The sequence below is a fragment of the Rana temporaria genome, chromosome 1, assembly GCF_905171775.1.
Source record: "Rana temporaria chromosome 1, aRanTem1.1, whole genome shotgun sequence".
Lineage (NCBI taxonomy): Eukaryota > Metazoa > Chordata > Amphibia > Anura > Ranidae > Rana > Rana temporaria.
Window position 1 is genome coordinate 295,622,635 of NC_053489.1, and position 22,400 is coordinate 295,645,034.

At 41.2% G+C, this 22,400-nt stretch overlaps 1 protein-coding gene across 1 annotated transcript in view; it reads left to right on the forward strand.

Moving 5' to 3' along the window:
• The window catches only part of KDM4C (lysine demethylase 4C), a 705,949-nt gene that overhangs the window by 324,104 nt on the left and 359,445 nt on the right, over positions 1 to 22,400 (forward strand). Inside the window, exons 9-11 of the mRNA XM_040357651.1 lie at positions 5,728 to 5,924; positions 6,999 to 7,237; positions 16,909 to 17,273. Coding sequence (XP_040213585.1) covers positions 5,728 to 5,924; positions 6,999 to 7,237; positions 16,909 to 17,273 — 801 coding nt within the window. The remainder of the gene's footprint in view (positions 1 to 5,727; positions 5,925 to 6,998; positions 7,238 to 16,908; positions 17,274 to 22,400) is intronic.

Here is a 22,400-nt window from a genome sequence, read left to right on the forward strand (position 1 = left end):
ACAATAAATATAAATAAATTAGAAATACAGGGCTATACTAATGCACCCTATGCAAAAACGCATGTCGAAAATGCATAAGTGATGCAACATATGCCTCATCCCCTACCATAAACAAGCCGTACAGCCGGAGGGGCACTGTCGCACTCGGTAAGCACATCAAAATTGGTTTCATATGCGCAACCCAACAAAGTGCACCGTACACCCAAACATGCCAGCGTGGCGCCCCTTAACATAACCGTATACTAAGGTGGTGTTGTCGCCTGCTGCCAACATCATTGGTACATATAGGCCCACCCCATATTGGTAAACAAGGTCACAATCAACCCGTGGTGACCTGCCAAAATCATGCAGGGTGACTGTGTCAGCATATGGTAATGTGCATTCTACTGTCCACCTCTCTGCTACCCCACTGTCAAGGCTGATGTAATTAACATGAAGAACATTTCCGAAGAATACATAAACATCACAACAATAAGTAAATATACAGGGCCATAAAATATTACCACTGCTGGTTACAAGGATTAGTAGTCAAAAAATGATTCCAAGAACTATCTAAAAATTATTTATAAAACAATTGAAATCAACCTTAAAGCGGGGGTTCACCCGAAATTATTTTTTTTAACATTAGATTGAGGCCAATTACGGGAAGCAGAATCGGGTGTTTTTTTTTTTTTTTAAATCAATGCAGTACTTACCGTTTTAGAGAGAGATGTTCTCCGCCGCTTCCTGGTATGGTCTTCGGGATTGGGCGTTCCTATTTGATTGACAGTCTTCCGACAGGCTTCCGACGGTCGCATACATCGCGTCACGAGTAGCCGAAAGAAGCCGAATGTCGGTGCGGCTCTATACGGCGCCTGCGCACCGACGTTCGGCTACTTTCGGAAACTCGTGACGTGCTGTATGCGACGGTCGGAAGGCTGTCAATCAAATAGGAACGCCCAGTCCCGCAGCCCATACCCGGAAGCCACGGAGGACATCTGTCTCTAAAACGGTAAGTACTGCATTGATTTAAAAAAAAAAACACCTGATTCTGCTTCCCGTAATTAGCCTAAATCTAATGTTAAAAATGTATTTTTTGGGTGAACCTCCACTTTAATGTTCAACCCTCTAGGGCTAAGACATTTGAGCAAAAAGATCCAGCGGGTTTCTCTCTGAGAGGTCCCTAACCCTATTGGAACCTCTCCATGCTGGATAGATAGTATCTATCCCACAGAATTGTAGCTATGACGGATCTTGATTATGATTTTCTTTGAAATGTAGTAAAACACTATGGTATCAACCCTTTCTTTATGTTTGCCAGATGCTCGGCAATACAGACCTTCAAATGTCTTTTTGTTCTTCCCACGTAAAGCAAGCCACATGGGCACCACATGAGATAAACAACATGTGTGGAACTACAGGTGATGAATTCCTTAATAGCAAAGAATTCTCCATCCCTATTGGATATTTCTGTTTTTCCCTCTGTTGCTGACCCTGACGGTCCTACAGCATATACATTTTCTGCAGGCGAAAAAACCTTTCAGATCAATCCTCAATACTTGTTTGTCTGGAGTATCCAATATCTTTTTAACTATTTGGTCTCCAAAATTTGGAGCTCACCTGTAGATGAACTTTGGCTGATGAGTTACCACTTGCCCTAAGTGTCTATCTCTACATGGTATGTGCCAATGTCTCTTATATATGTTCTCAATTTATTTATATTGGCAATGGATGTTCGATATAAAGCCAAGTTGGTGCTGATTAATTGGTATCCGTTCCGTAGATTTATTCTGCAGGCATTGTTCTCTTGGTATTTCTGATACCTCCTGGATTATTAAATCTAGAGAATCTTCTGTGTACCCCTTCTGTAGAAATTTTGGCCCAGATTCTCAAAAAAGCGCCTATCTTTAGGCGGGCGTTGCCTATCTTCGATACACTACGCTGCCGTAACTTAGAGCGGCAGGTCCCGTATTCATAAACAACTTGCGCTCTAAGTTACGGCGGCTTAGTGTATCTGACACGGCGTAAGCCCGCCTAATTCAAACTAGGCTGGTAGGGGGCGTGTTGTATGTAAATGTTTTGTGACCCCACGTAAATGACGCTCTTATGGAACACATGCGCGCGCATGCTCAGTATCACGTCGAATTTTCAAAGTAAATTACGCCGGCTCAATGCTTAGGCGACGTGAACGTAACCTATGCCCAGCCCCATTCACGGACGACTTGCGCAAACAACGTAAAATACGACGCTGTTCGGACGTTTCCGACATCCATACCTAACATGACTTGCCCCTGCTTTATGAGGGGTAACTTTACGCCGGTCCGACGCCTTACGTAAACGACGTATCTTGATACGCCGGGCGCACATACATTCGTGAATTGGCGTATCTAGCTAATTTGCATATTCTAAGTGGAAATATACGGAAGCGCCCCTAGCGGCCAGCTTAAATATTCACCCTGAGATACGACGGAGTAAGAGACTTACGCCGCTCGTATCTAGGCAACTGTGAGGCGTATCTGATTCTATAAATCAGGTGCGGAGATGCGACGCCTCACACTGAGTTACGACGGCGTATCTGGAGATACGCCATCGTAACTCCTTTGTGAATCCAGGCCTTTGTCTTCAAAATTTGTGTCTGTTGTTGATAGTCGGTCATCTCGGTGCAATTCCGTCAGTGCACTCTTAGCATTTGACCCTTTGGAATGTTCCTAATCCACGACGGGTGATGATGGGTGATGTCCACTTCCAATGGACAAGTAACTATTACGGACCGTCGACTTGAAGTAAACTTTGGTCTTTAGCTTGTTATTATCTTTCTCAATAGTTACATCCAGGAAGTTCACACTGTGCTCACTTATCAAATAGTCCAACACGGGAGTGGGAGGCAATTTTAGCTGGTAAATGCAATTTCAGAGGGGTGGTGTCACAAGCACGGCAATGTGGTGGAAGATTTTAAGAAGATTGAATCTTGTTTGAATATATATATTAGTTTTATCACTAGTGATTTGTTTACAGTTAATTAGTGATTGGTACTTGGGTACTGATCTCATGAGCGCTACATTTTTTTCCTATTTTCACAGTTTGTTTTATAGGTTCAAATTTAGTGTATCATTATTAATATTTTTTAAGTGGCAGCTTTTATTTAACTTTTTTTTTCTTTGGCGCAGTAGTGGTACAGGATATTGGGGGCGGTTTTGTATCTTTATACCAACAGTTCAGTGTCTGCCAAGCATTGTTACATATTTGTGCAGCTTTGAATATTCATGATGTTGGCCAGATTTATATATTTTTGTTGTATGTCCACTGGCCAGTATTCAATTAGAACAGTAGTATGGTATCGTACAAATACCTCCAGGAATACTCCTACAAGTACCTGGATCAGGGAATTATTGTTGTACATACATATTTTATACCCTCCTAAAAGGCTTGGATGTGGTTGAATGGTCATTACATTTTGTTTTAAATCTTTCAGGGTATCTTCTATTTTAAAATGAACTGTAATGGTTTTGTATTTTATATGGTTTATCTTGTTTCCGCACTACCTATTGGGCTAACTTAACCTGCTTGGCATATAGTGGATGGACCTCATTTTTCTTGTGCTCCTTGTAATACTGTAAATTTTAAGCATATGTAAAACCTGATAATTAACTTCTCTTGTTTGCTCCCTTTGGTCTGTTAAATATACCAGTGTTTCTCAACCTTTTTTTTAGTCATGGAGCTCTTTAAATATATTTTCAGCCTTGAGGCACTCCAGTCTAAGGCTAGGTTTGTATAAATGTGTTAGGAACCTGTGCGCTTTACCGACATGCAGAGAAATGTGCTGCTCCTTGGCAGACGTGTGGGGGTGCCATTTATTCTTAAAGTGGAGGTTCACCCGGAAATGTTAATTTTTAACATTAGATTCATGCTCATTTTGTCAAGGGAAATCGGGTAGTTTTTAAAAAAATGAAGCCGTACTTACCGTTTTAGAGATACATCTTCTCCGCCGCTTCCGGGTATGGGCTGCGGGACTGGGCGTTCCTATTTGAGTGACAGTCTTTCGACAGGCTTCCGACGGTCGCATCTATCGCGTCACGATTTTCCGAAAGTAGCCGAACGTCGGTGCGCAGGCGCCGTATAGAGCCGCACCGACATTCGGCTTCTTTCGGCTACTCGTGACGCGATGTATGCGACCGTCGGAAGCCTGTCGGAAGACTGTCAATCAAATAGGAACGCCCAGTCCCGAAGACCATACACGGAAGCGGCGGAAAAGATCGCTCTCTAAAACGGTAAGTACTGCTTCGTTTTTAAATAAACTCCCCGATTCCCCTTGACAAAATGAGCATGAATCTAATGTTAAAACATTTTTTTCGGGTGAACTCCCGCTTTAATGCTTGCCAAGCCTCTTTCTCTTCTTTTCTGTGGATAGGTTAGCTCACTGAAATGAATGGGCTGTCCGACATGCAGCAACAGAGATGTGAACACCCCCCAACTGTTCCCCCAAAGCTGCAGAAGCAGCGGCCAGGGTTGTACACATGAAGGTTTTTCCCTGTCGCCTTCAGGTGCATGGGGCTGTGCCTCAACTGCCCTGCAACTGTGTGCATTGCACAGTAGTACTGCATACATACTCCCATACATGCAGACATACACACACACTCACATATAGCCTTTTTAAAAACTGCAGTACTGAACCTGCACTGCCAGGTATTGCACTGTAGAGGGAGGCAGAGCAGGTCTGAACTGAGGAAGACTCCTTCCCCTTCCACTTCTTTGCACATACTGGGCTGATTGAGCTCCTGCTCGTAGCCTTTCTCAGCCAGGATGCTGCAAAACCCCTGGCAAACTTCGATGGCACCCCAGGATGCTGCAGCACCCCAGTTGAGAGGCTGATATATGATAAAAAGGTTTTGTTATATATCTTTTATAATTAAAAAGAATAACTTTTTATCAGTATTCTTGTGACAATGTCTTGTGCTCTCTGTGCTGTTTTTTTTTTATCAGTTAGCATTGTTCCTAGCACTTTCTGTGGACTAGGGGAAGGGGAGATGTTCTCTAGCCCTAGGGTCCTTTAGGGGGGCAACACTTCCAGTCCAGAGATGCAGTACTGTAAGCAAGCGTTGTCTCCCTAGAACAGGAGGTGTGTTATTGACAGGATCACCAGGTGAACAATTTGGGGTGAGGTAGGTCAGCTCTCAGTGTAGAGTTCGTAGGAATTATGAATCCTTCTGGGTGCGCAGCATGTATCCACTGAAAGGCAGTGAAGGAGTAGAGCGATTTACCAAACTTGGTAAGGCTTCTTATAAAATGTTTGGTTTAAAATCTATGCTTGCTAAACTTTTATCAAAGAGTACAAATGCATTATCTCCCATTTCTGTAAAACCGTGCCCCTTCTGAGGTTTTACTACTGTTCTGCACAGGACGTTTTATTAATATCTTTTTAAGGCTGGGTTTAAATGGCAGCACAGAGCGGCTCACAGCAGGGGTCCGGTGCATCCCTGTTCATGGTTTCAGGTCCGATTTCAGCCTGAATTTTTGCTGAATTCAGACCTGAAGCGGACCAGAAACCGCACAGGACTCATGTGCAATTTGCACCAGAGCTGCTCCGGAGATGTGTGAAACGGCTCGATAGAGAGCCAGTCAAAATTTCCTGACCTGCGAATTGGATGTGGTGAAAACCACATGCAATTCTCATCAGTATGAACCAGCCTAAAGTCTCTCCATTGATTTGATTGTGTTTTTAAATGTATATATACATGTTTGTGATTACAGTGTTCATGCAGCAGTGACATGGTAAAAATATCTATGGATATCTTTGTGAAGATGTTTCAGCCAGACCGGTATGAAATCTGGAAACAAGGGAAAGACGGCTACAATATTGACCATGCAAAACCTACTATGGAAGCTACTCCAGAACTAAGAGCCTGGATGAATAAAAGGAGAAGGAAAATAAAAAAAGCTTTGAAAGGGTACAGTTGGATTAATCAAACATTATTTTTGTTACTCAAACACTTTCTCTGCTTAATATGCCATTGCATACATTTGATTAGCTAGTAGACCATATACAAAGCTCAGCAAATTAGAGCAACCAATCACTAGTCGGGTTTCATTTTGGCTTTTCCATTGGGAGCTACAATTTGCTTGCTATGGAATAATGAGCATTGCATATCATCAGATCTCCTTTTACTGTCATTAAATCAATCTAACTTGTGTATTATAGTCATATAGCCAATATGTTGGCAATTTATCTTACAGTATTAACACCACTAAACTAGCCACAAAATTGTCACCATTTTGCATTGTTTTATTTTTTGGGTTAAAACAACTTGCAGATGAAGCAATTTAAAATAGATGTTTAAGGTAAATCTGTAGAAAAGGAAAGGTTGTTAAACCAAGATTCCTACCCCATACCCCAAATGGTAGTTACCATATGGTGCCACTTGGTTCCTTTACCTTCAGTTTGTACCTCTTACAGCTTTTCTGAAGCCTAATGACAATCCCTTGATTCGCAGGCTATGGTTGGTTTGGACACACCCCTTGCCTTCCCAACATTACAGCATGTCAATAGCCGGAATGGCTAATTACCAGGATATTGTTTAGTGAAGCTCAGCTAAGCATGCTTTGTCACACTTCAGTTTCACTTTTTTTGTTTAAATCATTTTTAAGCTTCCAGATGATTATTTTCTTAACTGTCCTCTGTTTTATATATTAAGCACAAGTTTTTTTTTTTTTTGTCTGTCGCTGATTGACAGGAAGGTTATGATCTAATTTTCTTTGTTTATACACATGCTCACCTTTGTCACAGCAAAGTCCCAAAGGTTATTTATCCTAACCTTTTGAGAAGTTGAAAAACTTTGATAGAGGATTAGCAAGTTGCAGAATCGGCCTCTGATCTGTAACCTAATAAATTCTAAACACTATCAGCACACAAAAAAATGACATTTTTGTGCTAGTTTATTAAGGTGAAAGGTATTTATATTGGAAGCTGTTTTATCTTATCCACAGCAGACATTCTAATCTGACAGCCGTATCTTCCATTACAGCCTTCAGCGTACCACATCTCGTTCTAAGAGGCTTAAGACTCGGGAGGACAAGCAAGTATCCGCCATGGTAGTCGGGGCAGAAATCATAGCTACTGAAGCTGCTACAGATGGTTTCAAGGTCAATGAAAAACCCGCAGAAAACGTAGAGCAAGTAAACAAAGAGGAGCCTTTAGGGGATGTGGAGAACATTAGAGAAGTGCATCTAGATCACAGTTTATTGAATAATATCCAAGCCTCAGGTGAGATGCGGACTGATTACGTTTTTCTGATAAGTCATAGGTTCTTGGAAGGTATGGTGTCATAGACCGATGCTGCTTGAAAGGCAGTAAATTGCTTGGTTTCCTTGTAATTGTTACTAACAGCCCAATATGCCCTTCTGAAGAAATATTTCTGCCTTCCAGTATGCCACTTATTATTTTCTGTTCTGCTTTACTGACCCCAATCATCTTTAATAAGATACCCACAATATTACTTCAACATTTAAAGACTCTTATTTAGTATTCTATATAGCATAACTTATCAAAGTAGTTTTTAAGACCATTTTGTCAACCTAGTTTACATTTGCATCTACAGGCAGTAGTTCGAGCATGGCAAGAGACATAGGTTTGCAGTGCAGCTATTGCAATGCAAGAAATTAACATTATCTCTTTTAAGGTTCGGTATACATAGGCACTAAAACATCTTAAGTAAACCTGTTTGACGCTAACTTTAGCATTTTTTTGATACCTGCTAACAATGCATATGTAATATATTTTGAAAGCCAATGGCTGGAACCAATGCAGTGTCCAAACATCAAGTGGCATCCCATTTATTGGAATAAAAACCATTGCTATGCTTTCTAAATATGTAATTTATTTTTTAAAGCTGCAGTATGGCTGCTTTAGGGTCATTTCAGCTGCTTTGTAAATATGCCCCCCTGTGCAGCTAGAGGCTAAAAGGCACAACCCCTGCCTTTGCACCTGTATACATGTTCTCTTGGGGACTAAAATCTCTGCAGGCGTAGAGAAAAACTTTGGTCTAAACACAAATGCCAGAAACCAAACATTCCTTTTTTTTTTTTTTTTTTTTTTTTTTTTTTATGTGATTCATTGCACAGTAGAGTAACAAAGACATATTCAACCCAAAACTAATAATATAATATATTGCAGCTTACCAATTCTTCGATGTGGTGGCAGTTAGTTTTTTCTTTTTTTAAATACTTTTTTCCTTCTGTTTTCGCCTGGTGATCTTGCAAGTAACACACCTCCTGTATTAGTGTGCCTCCATGCTGGATGAAGGAGCACATGGGTACAGCAGATAGAAGCATTGTTAATCCGAGGTGAGTGTTAGATGGACTAGCAGATTTAGAGACACTAAAAAAATTGAAGTCAACACACTGCAGTTAAAAGGAGTTGCTGCAACAGTTGTTTTTTCTTTTTGGGATAAAGGTTTTACATGAATCATTAAAAGCAGATTATTGTAAACACCCCTGTCAGTGGTAAATGATTTGTCTCCATGCTCCTAACTGATACATTTGCAGGAGAGCTTTTTCTTTTGAAAAACAGACTTACTGGCCAGATCACCAGGTGAAAATAAAGGAAAGAAAGACTAAAAAGAAAACTAATGCAGCCACCAAATCTTAGAAATGGTAAACTGCAATGGTATAAATGTTTGCTTTTGGGTTTAATACCACTTTAATTGACTTATTTTCATTTCCCTGCAACAAAATATGTCAGCCTGACACATCAAACAAAAAACTTTTTAGCAAGTCAGTGTTTGGTCCCCTGATATGTTAATACCAGCCCACATGCCTTACGGTTTTATGGGGTTGCTTTAAGAGCAGTAAGTATGTGTATTGTCCCTTGCCCAAATGAGCTAGTAAAGTAAACTTTCCCAAAAAACTGATAAATAATACAAAACAATCCACATATATTTGGGTGATACATTATCCAAATAAATCTTGTAGGGAAGATGGCTGGTGTATGTACCTGTATTAATGTATGCCATTTTCTCTTATAAGAGACTGTAAAACACACACTGTATCGGTTATCTACACTTGTGAAAAAGTTAGCCTTGCCTTTTGTTTCTAGGTCATTAAATAAGAGCAAATTCGGCATGGAATTTTATTTTTCTGTGTTCAGAATAATTCCCTTGGAAGTTATGATCTATTAACCCTTATGTTTATTTTTGTTGGTATGTTCTAACTTCTAGATGTATTTTGGAACTACATAAAAAAATGTAGCAAGTGGTGTGTTTTTTTTTTTTTAAGACGCCAAATTAAACTGTCGCTCATTGTATTTCTCAGTATGCTGACACATCTCACCTGCTAAAATTTTGGATCTGCTTATATTTTTCTGTTTCGATATTCTTTTTAAAGTTTCAAGAATCATAACAAGCCATGGTTTTCCAACGCAGAGGTGACATCGGACAGGCATGTCAAGAAACAGTGTATGAATGTGAAATGAGTAACATAACCAAGCTGTTACCAGGACCATTGAGGACCAAATTAGGAATTAGGCATATATCACTGGCTAAAACTATTCCTTGAAGGACAGCAATCTGTAGTGATGGCTTTCATATCGGGAATGAAGGGAGAAAGAGAGGGGACAGGGAAAGAAGAAAAGAGAGAGAAGAGGAGAGGGTGAGTACCACAGACGCGGGACCTAAGCAAGCTTTAAAGTCGACCATATGTAGTCAGGGGCAGGGATGGGAAAGAATAACTTGTCCACGATTCCCAGATTTTCAGAAATTTTGCCTGTGAATCCCTCAATATACTGGTCATCTGCTCATTAACCATCAGAGCGATCATTCTGGTTTTCACCCCCCTGGACGGTAACAGCTGGGGTCTTCCAGGCATGGGCAAAAGGCCCACTTGGCAGAAATAAAAAGGTATGAGACCAATTTCTGCTGGGGTACAAAGAGGCCTGGTATAGGGCAAAATAAGAGAGCCAGCCAGGCATCCTTTCGGACCGTCGCATGGAATAACGTCTGCAGTAGGCCAAGGACCAGAAGCTGATCAAATGTGGGCAAGGCCAAAATATAGGATCTGCTATATTTTTTTAACAGTGGAAACACCTAAATGGTGCTGCTGGTTTCTAAATTACATAGATGCACACCTGCATTTTGCAGAAGTTTGCATTAACCTTTAGGCTGCTTTCACATTGAGGCGTGCAGCCGCGGTGACTGTATAGCCGCGCTATTTGTAGCGCGGCTATACCGTCGTATTTACTGCGATATTCGGGCGCTAGCGGTGAGGTTTTAACCCCCGCTAGCGGACGAAAAAGGGTTAAGGGCGGTATTACCGCGCTTTCCCATTGATTTCAATGGGAAGGCGCGGTATAGGAGCGGTGAACACACCGCTCCTATACCGCGGTAAAGATGCGGCTAGCAGGACTTTTGGTGCGCTCCTGCTAGCGCCTTTGGGCCTTCGGGCTTTCACATTGAACACTACAGGGCATGATTTTTCATGCGGTATAGCAGCGCTATTTTTATCGCTGTACAGCATGAAAAACGCCTCGATGTGAAAGGGGCCTTATGTAAAAGCATTGCTTCCAACATTCTTTTATTTGAGTGACTCTCGCCCCAAAAAACTTTTTTTAGGATTGATGTACACACCTGTCTAAATAATTGTACTGTTCTCCTTGGTGTCACAAAAGGTGAACAGGCTACCCTCTTTTCCATTGTTCTTGTCAAAAGACCAGCATTTCCTGGTGGCCAGGCCCTTTTTGGAATCAAACTGGGATTTGTCTTGGCGATTCCAAAAAGACACTAAAATTCCTTTTTGTTGACTGTGAATTCTCTGCTTTTTTCGGGTAGGACAGGCCAGGATAGTTTGTAAGCCGGATCCAAAAATCCGATTCCCCCTCAAAAGGGATACCGCATAATCTAGTTTTTGAAGCAAGTTCCCCCTTCCACACTTTGAACCAGATAGCCTTATGAGTAGAATTATTAGGTGTTGTAGCTCTAGCAGTAGCTTTACACTGCCACATCTGCTGAAAACGCCACTAGTTCAATACCAGCAGTAAAGCCTCTTGAATCTGGTCCAGGGTAAGGATGAGCTTGGGTATGTTTGCAACCTACAGGTGCAGAGCTCGCCAGGAAGTCGGAACTTCACATTGCTAATCGCAGGCAGTGAGACATTTTACAGATCCGCGGCTGCAGGAAACGCAAAATGTCTCACCGCCTGTGATTAGCGCTGTGCAGTGCCGACTTCCTGGCGGGCTCTACACGGGCAGGTTGCGAACACAACTGAGCTCATCCTTGGTCCAGGGGAGTGTTGGATGAAAGGAGGTGGTTTAGCCTTCCAACCCACACGTCAAATTCTTGGCCAAGCAGATCGATGCCGGGCTAAAGAAAAAGCAGAAGTGTCCAAATCTATTAATATTCTGCCTTCTTGTCAATATGATCCTTGATATTGCCTAAATCCTCAAATGAAAGTTCAGTAAACCATGGGAAACCTGCGATAGGGTAACATTCAATCTTGTACAATTTTAAAATATCTCTTCCTCTAAACTGAAGGGGATCCTACATTTTATGGGTTTTTGACAGAAACCAATTTTTTCCAGATCTTTCCACTCCTTCGAGATCATGTCACTTAAATACTTGTGGGTGGTTGAAGTTCCTATATTTTCTTTCCTGAATCCCCCTCATACATAATATCTTGGGCCGATTGATTGTTCAGATGCGTAAACGGCTTTTAATAGCCTGTTTGTTTCTGCAACAGGGAAAAATAACCTATTAGAATCCTTCAATCACCTATTTTTCCTTATCCCCAGAATTCAGCTCCCCAGAGGTGCTTGGAGATCCCCCCCCCCCCTCCTCCTCCAAGTCTGAAACCATCCGGGAGCTTACAGTTTGAGTGTTTAAGTCCGACAGAACCAGGGGACTGGTTATACTTAAGTGAGGAAGAGACTGAAAGGAATATTCCCTTCTCCCTACACATTGTACACTGTCTTACCTCAGACATGGGAGTTTGGACCTATGCCTTACCTCTTAGGGACGTTCACATTAGAGTCCACAGCATCCCCTTGTTGTATGTCAGCTAAAGTGCCGCTCCCGGTGCTGGGCAAGGATGAAAAGTGAATTCAGTGTCCACAAATCAAAAGACTTGGCAGAGTAATGTGCTGCAATCCTACCAGAAGCGGTTCTTCATAAAACTGCCACCCTCTGAGTACAACTCAGATGAAGGGGGGGGGGGCTGAGAGGTAGTGGCTGGACTCCCATGCACAGGGCCATGCCTGCTGAATCATGCCACCTGGAACCCACCACTGTAAAGGAGGCATAAAAGGATGCACCAGGGCCCAGAGGAACACCTTGGTTTCCAACATCTAAAGCAACATCTTTCGCCATCTTGGCACACCGATTACATGGTTTGCCACCAAGATTCCCATGGCTAGGCAACCAAGAGGATACTAGAGGCGATCCACATCAAACTTGGGGAGCAAGATCCAGAAACAAATTAGAAATGCTTTTAAGTAAGGAAGAACCAGCACCCTACCCCCAGGCTGATAAATTCACCTGAGAGAGAAAGAAACCACAATTACCCACCTAAGAGAAAGCAAAAAACATTACGTTGTGTCTTCTTGGAGGGTCAAAAACACACTAACAACTGGGGACAGGTGGGTGGGAGGGGCGTTTTAATTTGTTGGGGAATTGGGTTTCCTGTAAAGGGTGGCGTCACTCATCTCTCATGTAGCTGTCCTGAAAGATGCTTTGGGAAATCATATTTAATAATTGTTTTACATTTTATTTTATTTGTTTTTACATTTCTCCAGTTGCTTCCTGTTTTTCAGGCCTAGACAAATATCATACATCCCAGGAGTCTTTAGAATCTAGGTACGGATTAGGCAAACAAGGCTCATGTCAGGTGTTTGGGTTGTTATCCACCACTTGCTCTGCTCTACCTTCGCAAATATGAAATATCAATTTTTTTTTAAAGTTATGATATTTTTCATTTATATAGCAAAAAATGAAAAAACCCAGTGGTGATAAAATACCACCAAAAGATTAATCAATTTTGTGTAAAAAAAAAAAAAGATATAAATTCAATTTGCATACAGTGTTGCATGACACTATTGGCAGTTAAAGTAGCACAGTGCCGACATGGCCACCAGATATGGCCTATCTCCCTATCAGTGCCATCTATCAGTGCTCATCCATGCCACCTATCAGTGCCGCCTATAAGTGCCGCCCTTGAGTTCCTATCAGTGCCAGCCATAAGTGCCGCCTATGAGTGCCCATCAGTGCCGCATACCGGTGCCACCTATCCATGCTCATCAGTGCCACCTCATCAGTGAAGGAGAAAACTTACTTTTAACCATGAACACTGTCAGAGTATAATATGCTTCTCCCTCAAGTCATCAATCTGCACTAGACTACAGTACAGGAAACAAAGTTTAGAAACTTTGTGAAATGGTATAGAATGCCATTGATGTTGCATAGGTTTCCCTTCTCTCTCAGAATGCTGCTAAAGATACCATGAAGAATAGGAGACACTTCTTCATATCTCCTGGTCCTGTCTAATCTTAGCCATCTTTTGGCAGGGAGTAAAAAGGATCATGGTGCTTTCTTACTCTTACATCATTCTCAAATCCTACTAAAAGTGTAAAATGTTTAATGGTACACCTTCTTAAGGCTGCCAAGACCAGTGGGACCAGTATGACTCACAACCCCAAATTTAAGGATGTAGATATTAAGAGTAGAGGAGTGATAGAAATTGGAAGATCCTGTCCTCTCTCCACAAATCAAACATGAGATCTACTCCAAAACTTGGTTTTACTGCAACAAGCATTTAGAGTCTAAGGAAGGCAAATCACTGTTGAGGAAGCCTCCTTGATTAGGGGGCCTTCTTTCTTCTAAATCGTCAAAGGGAAAACTTGCTTCTCCATCAACCATGTGTTTGTATTCTTTTGTTGCCTCCCTAATTTTCCTTTTATGTTTACTTTTTAGGTCTTATTTTGCTGAGCTTCTTGTATGCCTAATGATGCTAATGATTCCCTTTCCCTCTAAATACTATTTTTCTACACCGAACTTCTATTTGGCTGTTTTTCCTAGTCCTAATCCCATACTTCCCTATTCCCCTGGTTCCTTCATAAATATAATTAAAACCAGATTTGACACCTTGCATATGAAATTGCTTTATGAATTAACCCATACAGGTTTTTGCATCCCTTTCTCTGCACAATATGGTGTGTTTGAGTATTTTATTTAGCACGACTACTGTGTCTAACTGAATACTGGTGCACTTGAGAAGAATCATTGATATTTTCTTTTGCATTTTGCTCTGATTTATCCTATTTTGGATGCCAATCAATTTTCTGTAATGGATGCTATGTTCTGCACGATTCTGGCCAAAATGAGAATCACGATTTTTTTGCTTAGAATGAAGATCACAATTCTCACAGCGTAAAATCTTTTACATTTATACAAAAAAAATAAATGGACTAACTTTACTGGCTATTTTTTTTTTTTAATTCATTTAAAGTATTTTTTTTTCCAAAAAAATTGCATTTAAAAAGACTGCTGCGCAAATACAGTGCAACATAAAATTTGAAATTCTTTGCATACCAAAGTGCAGAGAGAAAATTATTTTCATGTCAAAGATCTGAAACCCTGTGTCAAGAATTGCAACGGGAAAAAGATTGCGATAACGATTCTTGACGATTAATCATGCAGTTCTACTATGTTCTCTTTTATATGTATTTTGTATGCCTGAGTGCCTGAATTTTTAGGTAAAGGATTTATAAAAACAAAATAAAAAATTACCCATAAATTTAGTAGTAAAAAAGTAAAACTTAAAGCTCTACAAACAGCAAAGCCAACACTTCCTACTAATTGATGAACTCTAGCTCTGACTTGGAAGGGGGTGTTTAGAAACCCCTGCTATTACACCCCTGCTATTAAACTAACACGGTTGCGGGAAAAGGTATGCATTTTAACCACTTAACCCCCGGACCATATTGCTGCCCAAAGACCAGAGCACTTTTTGCGATTCGAGACTGCGCCGCTTTAACTGACAATTGCGCGGTCGTGCGACGTGGCTCCCAAACAAAATTGACGTCCCTTTTCCCCACAAATAGAGCTTTCTTTTGGTGGTATTTGATCACCTCTGCGGTTTTTATTTTTTGCGCTATAAACAAAAATAGAGCGACAATTTTGAAAAAAATGAATATTTTTTACTTTTTGCTATAATATCCCCCACAAATATATAAAAAAACATATTTTTTCCTCAGTTTAGGCCGATACGTATTCTTCTACATATTTTTCGTTAAAAAAAATCGCAATAAGCGTTTATTGATTGGTTTGCGCAAAAGTTATAGCGTTTACAAAATAGTCAAAGATCTGAAACCCTGTGTCAAGAATTGCAACGGGAAAAAGATTGCGATAACGATTCTTGACGATTAATCATGCAGTTCTACTATGTTCTCTTTTATATGTATTTTGTATGCCTGAGTGCCTGAATTTTTAGGTATTTTTATGGCATTTTTATTATTATATTTTTTTTACTACTAATGGCGGCGATCGGCGATTTTTTTTCGTTACTGCGACATTATGGCGGACACTTTTGACACATTTCTGGGACCATTGGCATTTTTATAGCGATCAGTGCTATAAAAATGCATTGGATTACTATAAAAATGCCACTGGCAGTGAAGGGGTTAACACTAGGGGGCGGGGAAGGGGTTAAGTATGTTCCCTGGGTGTGTTCTTACTGTGGGGGGGGGGGGTGGCCTCACTAGGGGAAACACTGATCCTCTGTTCATACATTGTATGAACAGAAGATCAGCATTTCCCCCGCTGACAGGACCGAGAGCTGTGTGTTTACACCCCGGTTACACACACAGCTCCCGGTCCCCGCTCTGTAACGAGCAATCGCGGGTGCCCGGCAGCGATCGAGCCCGCCGGGCACACGCACGGGAGTTTGGAGTCGCACGTGCCCCTAGTGGCCGCTCAAAAAGCCGACGTTATACTACGGGCTCTCGCCCAGGAGAGCCGACCTGCCGCCGTAGAATGACGGCGGCTGGTCGGCAAGTAGTTAAAGTACAGGTAAGCCCAGAAACCTAGTATTCATTACAAAATGCTAATTTCTCTAACTGGTAGGAAACAAAAGTATGTTTGTAATTTTTGGAATTACAGCATCAGTTACTGAAATATCACTCAGGGCTCTCAGAAAATAAGCAGGTACACATGCCCTAAGAGGTGTATGTGTAAGGTATGTGAATGGTTAAAGAGGGGGGACTACATTTGGGAAGCTGCACTGCACTGTGTCTCTGTGTGGAGGTGGTCATATTGTTAAAAGCAGTGCTTTGCTTCCTTAGGTCAGAGCCTCTGGGAAAAAATAAGTGAGCAGCACAGTAGTGACCAAAATTTTGCTTAAAACCTTCTGGGACTAGCAGTCAGAGGCAACAATACCATACATCTTACACTGCTGTTAATCAGCTATGAGGTTGTAGGTACCAGAGTGTGTGGCTATATTCTCATACCAGGAAGTGTACTTCTATTTTTTTTTAGGAGGCTTTCAAGTCTACATTTTTGAAGGGTACTACTTAGGCACAATTAAACTTTCGAAATGTTTCTTATAACATATCAAATCCTCACTTTTTTGAGTCCTGTTCCACTTTGTAAAATAATATAAAGCACTGTCTTGTTGGCAGTAAAGTAAATAGCGTGGAACGGGAGAATAGAGTTTTATGTAACTCTAGTTTTCTAACTTCTTTGGATGGTACTCAAAAAAGATATGCAAACATTGATCATTCTCACAGCTAAGAATAGTGTGATATAAAGTGCAACTCTCTCCATATTTAGTTCATAAATGGCTGATATTCATCTTCAAGCATGTATGCATAAGCTGCTGTCAATTATTTATCTTCTTTGATATTATGCAATCAGCAATCTGCGTTTGATCTGTAATAACAGTGTTTTTGGTTTATAGATTCCCCTTCAGCTATTCCTTTGGAACAAGATATGAAGCCAGAAGACCAGGGTAATCATGACCTCAGTTTGGCTGCTTCTGGCCTTACCGAACTATGCAGCTTTTTTGCCCCATCTGCTGACATAAAGATAGAAGAATGCACAAATTCAGTAGAGGTAATAGACCAAAAACCAAATGGGCAGGAATTCCAAACATGTGATCCGTCTGAAGTCGCTAGCATAGAAAAGGAGGAGACCAGCAGCATCACCAGTGATGAAGAGGATGATGTCAGTGACCTTGAGATAGCTGAATGTGGCCTGGAACCTGGAGAAATTCCTTCCATGTTAAATGATGGGAATCAAAGTTCTGAAAAGCCCAATCTTTGTGTAAGAACCAGTAATTTCCTTCTATTTATTCTCAATCTTATGGAGCAGCCTTTAGCCAATTTTAAGCAGTATAAACGCTAGTCTCATTAATTTTTCAGCATTGGTATTATACTTGCTCATTTACTGAAACAGACAGAGCATTAATCACTTTAAACCAAGATGGATTTGATTGTACAGCCCTGACAGCCAGGCTGCTGTACTTGTAAAATTAGCAGCTATCAGCATAAATCAAAGGACTACGGTGAGCATCATGTATGACAAGTTACCGATCATGTGCATAGTGCTGCTATGATAAAGTATAAAAAAACACTTCGATATCCATGTACAGCTTGTTTTCTCTTAGAATTTACAGCTGTACTCGGGCCCCATGAATTTTGCGAAACAGAAAACATCTTTTAAACGTTGCTTTGTGTGTGTGTGTTAAGATGATGTTGAAAGGGTCCATGACCTTGAGCATGCAACTTTTTATTATTTTGAGGAGATATCCAAACCATATCCAAACACAAGGAAAATAGGTTGCGTATGCCTGCTCTTTTTTCCTATGAGTGACTGCAATATGCATGTATGTTTTTATCTTACCTTTTACATGTGTACTATTGTTTTACAAGCAAACTAGCATAAAATAAGACAAAGTATATTTTTTCAGTGTATCCTTAAATTCTATAATTAAAAGGGAAACTAGTTTTTGATGAGTTTTATTTTTTAAAGTATACACAAATGCCTTTTTAAACTGTTTTATAGCATTCAATTATATTGTGCCTGAGTCAAAACTTTTTATAAAACAAATAAAGGTCATAAGTAGTGCATCCATCAGACTTTTAGGTTTAACCACTTAACCACTTGTCTGTTTTTCAGACTTTGTGTTTACAAGATTAAAACAATTTTTTTTGCTAGAAAATGATTTAAACCCCCAAACATTATATATATTTTTTTTCTAACACCCTAGGGAAAAAAATGGCGGTCATTTCAATACTTTGTCACACAGTATTTGCGCAGCGCTTTTACAAGCGCACTTTTTTTTGGAAACAAATCACTTTTTTGGATTAAAAATAAGACAACAGTAAAATTAGCCCAATTTTTTGTTATATTGTGAAAGATAATGTTACGCCGAGTAAAATGATACCCAACATGTCGTGCTTCAAAATTGCGCCCGCTCGTGGAATGGCGTCAAACTTTTACCCTTAAAAATCTCCATAGGCGATGTTTAAAAAATTCTATAGGTTGCATCTTTTGAGTTACAGAGGAGGTCTAGGGCTATAATTATTGCTCTCGCTCTAACGATCGCGGTGATACCTCACTTGTGTGGTTTGAACACCGTTTTCATATACGGGCGCTACTCACGTATGTGTTCATTTCTGCGTGCAAGCTCGTCGGGACGAGGCGCTTTTAAAATTTGTATTTTTCTTGTTTTCTTATTTATTTTTATTTTATTAATTTAAAAAAAAGTCACTTTTATTCCTATTACAAGGAATGTAAACATCCCTTGTAATAGACAAAGGCATGACAGGTCCTCTTAAATATGAGATCTGGGGTCAAAAAGACCTCAGGTCTCATATTTAGACTAAAATGCAAAAAAAAAAAAATTGAAAAAATTACAACAAGAAAATATGCCTTTAAGAAGCATCGGCGGAAGTGACGTTTTGACCTCGCTTCTGCCCTGCTATGCTATGGAGATGGGTGGGGGCCATCTTGCCCTCACTCGTATCCCAGCCGAGCAGGAGAGAGGTCCCAATCGCCGCCTCCTATTGAAAAGCCTATGTCGTGCAAAACACACCCAAAAAAACACATAAAGAGTGAAACACAAAGTGCAACGGGTGCTGCGTCAATTGGTCCTCCGCAAGAAGGACCTGACCCTGATCCCCCTGTGCGTTAGGCTCCAGACGGGGACTGAGGTACTCAAGTGGTCCGAGCAGCTGAAGCCGACACAGACCCCATTCCTTGGAGGGTCTGCTGAAATAGAACCCTCTCAGTACTAGGTGGGGCTCCCCCGAAGGCAGGCAAACTAAGCCAGAAGGCCATGTCCACCCACTCCCAAGACGTTCAGGACTGGCCCGAGGACCGGCACCCTACTAATCACACACAGTGACAAATAAAGTGCACCAAACAAAAAAAGTCATAAAGTGACAAATACGGGGGTAAATTAAAGAAAGCGGGGGAGAAGAAAGATGAGGGAGAGTGAAAAAGTGACCATCATGCAATACGATGGCTGGCCCTCCGGCCAGGAATCAAAAATTCTTCTCGTCCTAGCCAAAAGGCCTGGCCCTAGAGGCAGGTGTAAAAAAGGTGGTATGGTGACGTGACCAAGGTGCCAAAAAGCAAAAGTGCCGGTAAAAACACTAGTGCAATTACGGCACCCCTGGACTGCCACTCCAGGGGAACATCACCATAGGCTTTTCAACTAACCCTGACCAACAGCCCGGACAGTCACAGCCCCCCTTCCTTACCAGGAAGGAACTAGAGCCTCTTTCACTCCCTACCAAATTATATCCGAGAGGTACTAGCTGATTCTCGGCCCCCCCCTTAACAGTAGTGTGGGGCCAACGTTCCCTCTCGAAAAACTGGCAGGGTTAAGAATCAAATCCAGGCCAGAAGGCCAGGGACCCCGGCCCTTCAGCTTCGACCCCATGTTTCTCCGTCCCGATCAGAAGGCTTTCACCTCCACGCCAGCAGGTTCTGCATCTGCCACTGCAATCCCTTTCCACCTGGCCGTGTAGCATAGTGCCCCCTCCTGGCAACTGATAAGAACAGATACTACACTGGATCTAAGCCAAAAGGCCGCCGCCCCTGCCAGTGGCTCCGGTAATCGGTAATCTCCCGCCGCCGATAACAGTGATCTTGCGGCGAATCCGCCGTGGGGACCACCATTATCGTTTAAAGGACCGCTCACAGGAAAGATGGATATCTCGGTTGTGGCAGCGGCTGTTGCCGTTGCCGAGATATCCATCTTTAAAAAAATGACGTATCTATACATGAGTGAGTCCTTAAGTGGTTGTAAAGTCTCATGGTTTGCATTAAGGTGAATTTTTTTTTTTTATACAGAGCCCCTCCTTTTTTCTTACTTGAACACATTTGTTCCAGTGAAGTGCACAAGCCCAGCAGCTCCAGCTGCTGTCTCTGTCCTTATTGGATAGATCAATGGCACGTGACACGAGCAGGGCCAAATCCTGCTTTCTGTGTCAATGGCCGCATGGGTGCCCCCCTGGAAAAGCGGCTCTCCGTGGGTGCACCCGATCAAGAGGAGGAGCCAGGAGCGCCAACGGGGCACCCCATAAAAAGGGCCAGGGCCGCTCTTTGCAAAACTCTTGCACAGAGCAGATAAGTATAACATGTTTGTGATTTTTATAAAAAAAAATATACGAACCTTTACAACCACTTTAATCACTTCAGCTTCGGAAGATTTTACCACCCTTCCTGATCAGGCATTTTTTTTTGCAATATTGCACTGCATTGCTTTAACTGACAATTGATGTCCTTTTTTTCCCCTCAAATAGAGCTTTTGTTTGGTGGTATTTGATCACCTTTGAATTTTTTATTTTATTTTTGTGCTATAAACAAAAAAGGCCAGACAATTTAGAAAAAAAAAAGTTTTTTTACTTTCTGCTACAAAACACATCCAATAAAAAAATAACTAGTTTCTTCATCAAATTTGGCCAATATGTATTCTGCTACATGTTTTTGGTAAAAAACAATCCCAATAAGCGTATATTGTTTGGCTTGCACACTAATTAATTATAGCGTCTACTATGGGATAGATTTATAGACTTATAATTTTTTTTATTGCTTTTACTATTAATGGTGGCGATTAGTGATTTTTAGCGGGACTGCGACATTGCGGCGGACAAATCTGACACCAAGTGACACTTTTTGGGGAGAAGTGACACCAATACAGTGATCCATAGTAAGATAAATGCACTGTCATTGTATAAATGACACGAGCAGGGAAGGGGTTAACATGAGGGACCATCAAAGAGTTAAGTGTGATCATAGGTAGTACTTTCTAACTGAGGGGGGGTGGATGCACTCGAGGAAATCAAAGAGCTGTGTTTCTGCTTAGCAGAGACACAAGATCTCCACTGGCAGAACAGAGATCTGCCTTGTTTATATAGGTAGACCACCGTTCTGCCTCTCCTCGGAAATATTGGCTGGTCCCAATGGACATCGCAGCTGCTGGACCCGCTGATTGGCTCCCGCTGTGTCCGTTCACAGCGGGAGCAGGGCTCTGGTGGCGTGTGCGCGCACACCACAGATCTGAAGCACAGAATCATGTTTAGGTACGTGATTTTGTGCAGCCAGGCCTCCGTGCCGCAGTATATATGCGGTGCACAATCCGGAAGCGGTTCTAAAGGCTCAAAGTTTTTTACCTTCATGCATCTATGCATGAAGGTAAAAAAAACCTGTGTGCAGCAGGCCCTCCAACCCCCTAATACTTACATGGGCCTCATCTCCATCCTACGATGTGCACAAGAGTCTTGGCTCTCCCTCCTCTTTGGCCTAGGAGAAGAGAGAGGATGGGGCCAAGCCACGGCTCCATGTCTTAATAGACATACAGAGCAGTGGCTCCAGAACATGTTTGTTATAAAAAAAAAAAAAACCTTGACTTTAATATTACTTTAAGTCCCCAGGCCTTTTTCTCCCTAAACCCCCTTGAGTCCTAGAGCATTTTTTTTGTGAGATTTCTGTTCTATATATTGTATCTTTTATGTTTTGTGTACTTCAACATATTGTCCATCATTTTTTTTTTTTGGAGCTTTAACCACTTAAGGACCAAGCCTCTTTTTCAGACTTTTTTGCTAGAATGTGGTAGTGTACCCCCAAACATTATATAAAAAATTCTAACACCCTAGAGAATAAATTGGTGGTCATAGCAATAATTTATAGTGCACCGTATTTGCGCAGAGATCTTGCAAGTGCACTTTTTTTTTAAAAAAAATCACTTTTTTTAAACAAAAAAAATAAGACAGTAAAGTTAGCCCAATTTTTTTTATATTAATACCCAACATGTCACGCTTCAAAATTGCGCCCACTCGTGGAATGGCGACAAACTTTTACCCTTAAAAATCCATAGGCGACGTTTAAAAAAATGTATTGCATTAAAAAAAAAAATTGTATTTATTTATTTTTTTACTA